The 8,859-nt window shown below is 50.9% G+C and overlaps 1 protein-coding gene across 1 annotated transcript; it reads right to left on the bottom strand.

Annotated features, from left to right (window-relative positions):
* Positions 1-203: 203 nt before the first annotated feature.
* LOC121405408 lies at positions 204-934 on the bottom strand. Its single transcript, XM_041596082.1, has 2 exons — positions 837-934; positions 204-779 (listed from the first exon to the last, which is right to left on the bottom strand). The coding sequence occupies exon 2, from the start codon at positions 771-773 to the stop codon at positions 249-251; it is 525 nt and encodes a 174-aa protein (XP_041452016.1). The 5' UTR covers positions 774-779; positions 837-934; the 3' UTR covers positions 204-248.
* Positions 935-8,859: the final 7,925 nt, after the last annotated feature.

The following is an 8,859-nucleotide window of genomic DNA, read 5'->3' as shown; positions in this document are numbered from 1 at the left end:
CTCGCGATCGGTTCGGTAACACGCGTCGCGCGTCATGCGGCAGCGCCCCTCGGTCGGTTGGGCGGGAGGAGGGCTGCGTTTCTGCCTGGGTTCCGCGCGTAACAGGCTTCGGCTTGGTGTCGCATGGGCCACTTGATGGTGCAGTCATTGCATATCAACGTCCAGACATTAAAAAACGAAGTAAACTAAACAACTTGAAAAACTCGAAAAAGCGTAAAATATAATCTAAAACCTGCAACAAGATGAAGTTACGCTACAACAAAAACCTGACTGTATCTCCATTCTCGCAATCCTCTGTGCCCATTGTTCAAGTGGTGTCGGATATCAAGCATCCAGCCTCCATCGAAGAAATTTTTAATGTGATTAACTTGAAGTATAAGCACATGACTAACGATTTTCACTTTTCGCGCAGTGTCCGGTAGATCCTTCGATTGCTGCTTCTCCTGACAGGCTCGCTTCAGCTGCTGCTCCATGCTGACGCACGTTTCTGCTCCTCCTCCAGCTTCTTGCGTGTTTCTGCGGCCTGCTGGGCCATGTTGTCCTGCTCGGGCGACTTCGATTTTACCATCTTCTTGAGCTTCTGTATCTGTGCCTGCTGCTGGAATCCCTGGAATATCCGACAGCGAATTGCTTATCGAATAGCTGGTGGTCCCCTCTTCTTCATCCTCCAAGTCAAAGAAAACGGCCTTGAACCCCTCATCCAGCAACTCGCTGCCTTCTGACTTAGCCTTGGGCGCCGCACTCTTGTCCGGTTGTCCGCTCGTGTCGCTCATTTGCTACTAAAGTGTTAAAATTATTTAGTACGAATTTAATCTTATTTTAAATTTATTTCGTACCGCTTCAATTTTGTAGTGTGTAGTTGACTCTAGGTTGTGAATTCGGTCACGAATCTGACTAACTGAATATTCTCAGTCGAATTTGTTGCTCAAGGCTACTGGCCAGCCTGCTGGGTTTCCTCTGCTAAACGTATAAAAAGTGTAGCCAAGTAAGTCGTTGATGTGGATATTTTTTAGGTTCCTTATGTAGGTTTGCTGTAAAAAATAATCACAGACAATAAAGTACAATTAGTTAACGTACTGTTACTGTTGACTAGCAACTTTTGGTAAGGGTCAAGGATTTCTTTTACTATTTGAAAAATCCGGAATGGTTTTCCCGGAACGATATTGTGGGAATGACGCCGGTCCAGCAGCTCTAGGTGTGGTGCTTCGAAAACGGTGGTATGCGGTGTCAGCGAAAGAGACGAGAAAAAGACAGCCATTCAATTTAAATCCGTTTTATGCACTGGTCGCAGCCAGCGATGCCAACGTTCGCCCCAGTTCAGAAGGGAGGCGATCGAACGATCGTAACAGCGACTGAGCGTAACATTCCAATAACTCTTATACTATGCTATTCTATGCTATACTATGCTATGCTATGCTATTTTGCTGCTGCTGCTCCAACATTCCGGCCCCGTTGAAGGCCTCCGGCGCTTCAACCATCCATTGGCAATTTTGCCAGTTTTTGTATTGCGCGTTTAATAACGCCTGCGGAAGTCCGCACCTCTGCCACGCGCACTCTCCTACCACCGCCGTCGTTGCCACCACTCCCTCTGTGGTCCACTTCTGAGGCGGTGTGTTGTCCTCGTGGACGAGCACTAGGCATCCTGCCTCGAGGTTCGGTCCTTCGGTAGACCTCTGCTGCCGCTGCTGCAGGCTGGCCAGGTAGTCCTTGGACCAGCCCTGCAGTGTCTTCCAAGCGGAAGTCATAGCGATCAGGGAAGCCTTGAGCTGCCTTAACAACAAGCTCGGCTACCGTGGCAAACTGTCGCAAATCTCTCCATGAGATGGCTTATCAGTTTGTCATCAGTCTAATATGGGTCCCGGGCCACCAGGACATTGAAGGCAACTGTATAGCAGACGAGCTGGCCAGAGCTGGTACAACAATCCCACTTCTCCATGATAAGGAGGATATTCGTATGCCAATGGCCACCTGCAAGCTCAAAATAAAAGAAAATTTTAAGAAACTAATAAATGACAGATGGCAAACAGTGCCACTATGTCGCATAACTCGGCAAATATGGCCTAACATTACTAGGAAGCGCACCGAAGAGCTTTGCAAACTCAGTAGGAGCAGGTGCAGCTCAGTCATACGCTCCCTTACGGGACATTGGCTAATAGGCACCCATGCTAACAGGCTGGGTGCCCCCTATAACGACTTCTGTCGGAGCTGTAGAGATGAGGACGAGGAGGAGACTGTGGAACACCTGTTCTGCTCCTGTGCGGCTCTCTGTAGAAGGAGACTTCAAAACTTGGGTGCACCTGTTCTAATTGACATTTCGGACATGTCTACAATCAGTCCCAGACGGATCGCAGGCTTCATAAGGGCATCCGGATGGGACAACGGATAACATAGTGTCTCACGAGGGAACGATCGATGCGGTATCACAACGGGCCGAAGCCGGCCTAGGTGTGTCGGGTTTCTGACGATCCCGACAGCCGCCTTAACCTAACCTAACCTAAGTGCTGCTTGCTGCTGCTTGATAAACGCCTTGAATTGCTCGGCATTCCCCTTGAGCCCCGTGAGCAGACTCTGCTGCGTGGTGGAACAGTCCACAGTTGGGGTGCGGGCGCAGAGGCTTTGCAGCGTGAGGCAGAAAATTAATCCGTTGATAGCCGAACGGGATGCGCTGCGGGATCGCCGCCAGAAGGCCGACAGCCAGCTGAAGAGTATTCAATTGGACATGCTGCAATTGAGCGAGGACAAGAATCTCAAACAGGAATGTGATCGGCTGAAGGAGGACAACTGGCGAATGTCCACGAAGTGGGAGACAGCGGATGCGCTCCGCCTGGAGCTGGATCGGCACCAAGGCCGCTCGTAATCCATGATTTTGATACTCAGTTTAATATTACTAGCTAGTTGACCCTCTCAGCTCTAAGAAGAAGAGGCCCTCTCAGTTGCAGAGCGAACTGCAGCAGTTGCAGGCGAAATGTGAGCCAGAGAACTGCAGTAGCTGTGCGGAGAAGTTGGCTGAAATTCGCAGTGCTGAGATTCAAATGAGCAGGCTGCAGAAGATCAATAAGAGGCAGGCAAAAATCCTAAAGGAACACTATGTGGATGTGAACAAGGACTGTTCTTCTCCGACGCCAGCCTTTTGGCCTGCTGCTCTGCATTGAACTGGACGCTCTGTAGACTTTGCTTGAGCTTGGCGAATTGTTCGCGCTGCTGCTGCAGCTCGTAGCTGAGCACATCCTTCTCGTGTGAGGTCTCTGCGTGCGGTTGGGTCAGTCGATCCACCTCCGTTTGGGCAGCCACCAAGAGGCCTTGGTGCCGATCCAGCTCCAGGCGGATCGCATCCGCTGTCTCCCGTTTCGTGGACATGCACCAGTTGTCCTCCTTCAGCCGATCACATTCCTGTTTGAGATTCTTGTCCTCGCTCAATTGCAGCATGTCCAATTGAATACTCTTCAGCTGGCTGTCGGCCTTCTGGCGGCGATCCCGCAGCGCATCCCGTTCGGCTATCAACGGATTAATTTTCTGCCTCACGCTGCAAAGCCTCTGCGCCCGCACCCCAACTGTGGACTGTTCCACCACGCAGCAGAGTCTGCTCACGGGGCTCAAGGGGAATGCCGAGCAATTCAAGGCGTTTATCAAGCAGCAGCAAGCAGCACTCAGTTAGGTTAGGTAAGGCTGGCGGATCGTCAGAAACCCGACACACCTAGGCCGGCTTCGGCCCGTTGTGATACCGCATCGATCGTTCCCTCGTGAGACACTATGTTATCCGTTTCTCCCATCCGGATGCCCTTATGAAGCCTGCGATCCATCTGGGACTGATTGTAGACATGTCCGAAATGTCAATTAGAACAGGTGCACCCAAGTTTTGAAGTCTCCTTCTACAGAGAGCCGCACAGGAGCAGAACAGGTGTTCCACAGTCTCCTCCTCGTCCTCATCTCTACAGCTCCGACAGAAGTCGTTATAGGGGGCACCCAGCCTGTTAGCATGGGTGCCTATTAGCCAATGTCCCGTAAGGGAGCGTGACTGAGCTGCACCTGCTCCTACTGAGTTTGCAAAGCTCTTCGGTGCGCTTCCTAGTAATGTTAGGCCATATTTGCCAGTGTACGCGACATAGTGGCACTGTTTGCCATCTGTCATTTATTAGTTTCTTAAAATTTTCTTTTATTTTGAGCTTGCAGGTTGCCATTGGCATACGAATATCCTCCTTATCATGGAGAAGTGGGATTGTTGTACCAGCTCTGGCCAGCTCGTCTGCTATACAGTTGCCTTCAATGTCCTGGTGGCCCGGGACCCATATTAACAGATGACAAACTGATAAGCCATCTCATGGAGAGATTTGCGACAGTTTGCCACGGTAGCCGAGCTTGTTGTTAAGGCAGCTCAAGGCTTCCCTGATCGCTATGACTTCCGCTTGGAAGACACTGCAGGGCTGGTCCAAGGACTACCTGGCCAGCCTGCAGCAGCGGCAGCAGAGGCTCACCGAAGGACCAGCTCATGCCACGAGGACAACACACCGCCTCAGAAGTGGACCACAGAGGGAGTGGTGGCAACGACGGCGGTGGTAGGAGAGTGCGCGTGGCAGAGGTGCGGATTCCGCAGGCGTTATTAAACGCGCAATACAAAAACTGGCAAAATTGCCAATGGATGGTGGCTTGACAGGCCTTCAACGGGGCCGGAATGTTGGAGCAGCAGCAAAATAGCATAGCATAGTATAGCATAGAATAGCATAGTATAAGAGTTATTGGAATGTTACGCTCAGTCGCTGTTACGATCGTTCGATCGCCTCCCTTCTAAACTGGGGCGAACGTTGGCATCGCTGGCTGCGACCAGTGCATTAAACGGATTTAAATTGAATGGCTGTCTTTTTCTCGTCTCTTTCGCTGACACCGCATACCACCGTTTTCGAAGCACCACACCTAGAGCTGCTGGACCGGCGTCATTCCCACAACATCGTTCCGGGAAAACCATTCCGGATTTTTCAAATAGTAAAAGAAATCCTTGACCCTTACCAAAAGTTGCTAGTCAACAGTAACAGTACGTTAACTAATTGTACTTTATTGTCTGTGATTATTTTTTACAGCAAACCTACATAAGGAACCTAAAAAATATCCACATCAACGACTTACTTGGCTACACTTTTTATACGTTTAGCAGAGGAAACCCAGCAGGCTGGCCAGTAGCCTTGAGCAACAAATTCGACTGAGAATATTCAGTTAGTCAGATTCGTGACCGAATTCACAACCTAGAGTCAACTACACACTACAAAATTGAAGCGGTACGAAATAAATTTTAAATAAGATTAAATTCGTACTAAATAATTTTAACACTTTAGTAGCAAATGAGCGACACGAGCGGACAACCGGACAAGTGCGGCGCCCAAGGCTAAGTCAGAAGGCAGCTGAGGGGTTCAAGGCCGTTTTCTTTGACTTGGAGGATGAAGAAGAGGGAACCACCAGCTATTCGATAAGCAATTCGGTGTCGGATGTCCAGATCAAGCAGCCAACAAATACAAACGAACATCAAATCGCAGCAGGACAACATGGCCCGGCAGCCGCAAAAACGCGCAAGAAGCTGGAGGAGGAGCAGAAACGTGCGTCATGGAGCAGCAGCTGAATGAGCCTGTCAGGAGAAGCAGCAATCGAAGGATCTACGGACATAGCGAAAAGTGAAAATCATTAGTCATGTGTACTTGAGTGGTCACGTTAAAAATTTCTTCAATGGAGGCTGGATGCTTGGTGTCCAACACCACTTGAACAATGGGCACAGAGGATTGCGAGAATGGAGTCCAGTTAGTTTTTATTGTATAGCGTAATTTCATCTGTTGCAGGTTTTCTGGTGCTATTTACGCTTTTCGAGTTTCCAGAGTTCTCCCGTTGCCCTTGAAGCTAAAAAGTTGAACTAAGCTTCCGCTGCAGCTCGCTCTGACTGTTCTTCTCCGACGCCAGCCTTTTGGCCTGCTGCTCTGCATTTGAACTGGACGCTCTGACTTTGCTTGCAGCTTCCACGACGCCGCGCTGCCACCAAAGGCCTTGATGCAATACCACTGCAGCAGGTACCGCCTTCGTATCTTGCGCGTGGACATTCGCCAGTTCCGTGCCTCTTCAACCGCCGATCACGTTCCTGTTTGAGACTCTTGTCCTCGCTCAATAGCATGTCCACCGTTTGAATACTCCTTCAGCTGGCTGTCGCGCTTCCCCCTGGCGGCGATCCCCCCGCAGCCGCATCCCGTTCCCCGGCTCTCCCCAACAAATCTAACTTTTCAGCTGTAGCTGCGAGATAGCCCTTGCTGGCCAAATTTTGTTTCGCTCCGTTTTCTGTTCTCTTCGCCCACAAGGCGCAGCTGCAGTCGCGTTTTCTCCTCACTCAATGCCTTAGCCACGATACGTAGTGCCTCCTGCTACTGTCCTGCACGCCCGGAGCAGTTCTTTCTTCGCTCGTCCATACTTTCTCTACAGATTCAACCAAGTCGCTATGTCTGGTTTACCGAGGACTCCCCCGTAGCCGAAGGCAGCTCCTCCATTGAGTTGGCCATTTCGATCAGCGCAACTCCGAGGGCGCCAACGCGAGTGCATGTTAATCTTGAGCAAAAGATCATCGAGCGAACTGAATTCAGCCAGATTCCCTCCATGTGGCTATTCAGCTGGGAATTCTTCTCTGCTGATTCGCCCGCCTTGCCTCCGGCAGCTTTGATGTACTGACTCTGGGCCAGTTCGAGCGACCCCGTACTCGTGTCTCTTGACCTCCTTCTCCAGCAGCATGACCTCAAAGTCCGACTCCCAGGGCGTTATATCGCTTTGTGATTTTGTCGAAGGCGATCTGTTTCCTATACAGCAGCTCGCCGCTCTATGGGCGCATTTTTCATTGAGCTGCTTGCACTGTGGCAGCTGCGCCCGCTTGGACTCCAGCTGGGAATTCCACTGCTCCGCCAGATCCTTCGATTGCTGCCGGACTGTTCTTCTCCGACGCCAGCCTTTTGGCCTGCTGCTCTGCATTGAACTGGACGCTCTGTTGACTTTGCTTGAGCTTGGCGAATTAGTTCACGCTGCTCCTGCAGCTCGTAGCTGAGCACATCCTTCTCGTGTGAGGTCTCTGCGTATGCGGTTGGTCAGTCCGATCCACCTGCGTTAGGGCAGCCACCAGAGGCCTTGCCGATCCCGATCCAGCTCCAGGACCGCATCCGCTGTCCTCCCGTTTCGTGGACATGCGCCCAGTTAGTCCTCCTTCGGCCGATCACGTTATACTCCGGGTTCTTATCCTCGCTCAATTTGCGGCATGTCCAGTTGAATACTCTTCAGCTGGCTGTCGGCCTTCTGGCGGCGATCCCGCAGCGCATCCCGTTCGGCTATCAACGGATTAATTTCCTGCCTCGCGCTTAAGGCCTCTGCGCCCGCACCCCGACTATAGGCGCCCCCACCACGCCAGCGTCATCTGCCCCCGCGACTCAATCGAAATGCCGAGCAATTCAAGGCGTTCATGCCGCAGCCGGAGGCGCAGGGCGCCAGTAGTAATGCCACGCCCACCCGCTATACACCTCTGCGGCCTCAACATTCTTCATTTCCATCCTGCAGTCTTGCCAGATCACGCTGCCTAAATAGACTCCAAGCTTGTTTGTTTGATCTGTTAACAAATGAGTACCCTACACATCGTATCAATCTCGATAAACTTCGAGAATGGAAACTTGATGGCAAAAGATATAAGTTGACAGCAAAAGAAATATTGCTAATCCTGGCAACGGACCAAAGGCAGTCAGCGCTCCCAAGCTCCTTTTTTGCGTCTCAGTTCCACTCCCGACTCTCACTCACTTCCCACCACCCCCATCCACTTTGCCGAGCGGCCAAACATTGCATAAACTTTTCCCTGGTGGAGGCAGTAGCAGGAGCAGGAAGTCCATATCCAAGTCGACATTATTAGGATGGGCTCTTGGCTCTGTGCTGGCAGTGCAGCAGGCCATTTCCCCCGCTGTAGGCACCCACTGGAGCCACCCACTGGAGCCACCCACTGGAGCCACCCATTGGAGCCACCCACTGGAGCCACCCACTGGAGCCCCCACCCCGCTGTAGACAGGGATATCAGGCATCAATGAACTTCGACAGCTTGCGAATTCGATTCTATTTTCCAGTAAAAGTGAACAAAGTTTTGCTATGCAACATTTTCTGGCCTGATGATCGTAATCGAAGATTCTGCACACGTATAGTGGCAAAGAGGTGGAAAGGGAAGATAGCAGTGAGTGAGCCCCGACATGGCCAGGATTAAAATTATCTGCAGCGGAGAGAATCCAAAGGAGCCACTCAGCCACCGCCACAGCCAGAAGCCAGAGGCAAAAAGCCAGTAAAAGTTTCTCAACTTTTGTCACATTTAATTAACATGAATCAATTTCTCATCCAGGGGTCAAATGGGTTCGATTGAGTTTTAGTGTGGGTTGGCCAAAGAGGCAAAAACTTTCTTAGAACTCTCAAGTTCGGGCACGCAAGCCCCCAAAAATTTATTGACTGGGGACGCAGACTGGGACTGGCGCTGAGACTGGAGCTGGGTGCTGGGCCTCCAATAAATTTGAAATGGCATGCCCCCACTCATAGAACTTGTGCACAGAATTAACAATTTTATGCATGTACATATGTATGTATGTATGTGTGTGTGTTTGCACTTAGTGAGCACTTAAGCGCTCTGTTTAATTCCATTCGCGTTCGCTCTTTCGCTCTTTATTGTTTAATTGCTAAACAAGGCCTGAAAGGCATAACAAAGTTTGACGCGCGCATTGAGCCCTCTTCACATCCGCATGTTCTAGGCGAACGTTGGATCCCATGGTTCGCCACAAGCAGTCGGAGCCGCAAGCGGTAAACCAAGGAGAATATCGACACCAACAAATC

This window comes from Drosophila obscura, unplaced genomic scaffold (assembly GCF_018151105.1).
Source record: "Drosophila obscura isolate BZ-5 IFL unplaced genomic scaffold, ASM1815110v1 contig_95, whole genome shotgun sequence".
Taxonomy (NCBI): Eukaryota; Metazoa; Arthropoda; class Insecta; order Diptera; family Drosophilidae; genus Drosophila; species Drosophila obscura.
Note: the sequence above shows the minus strand (reverse complement) of the source record. Positions and strands in the feature narration are given on the sequence as shown.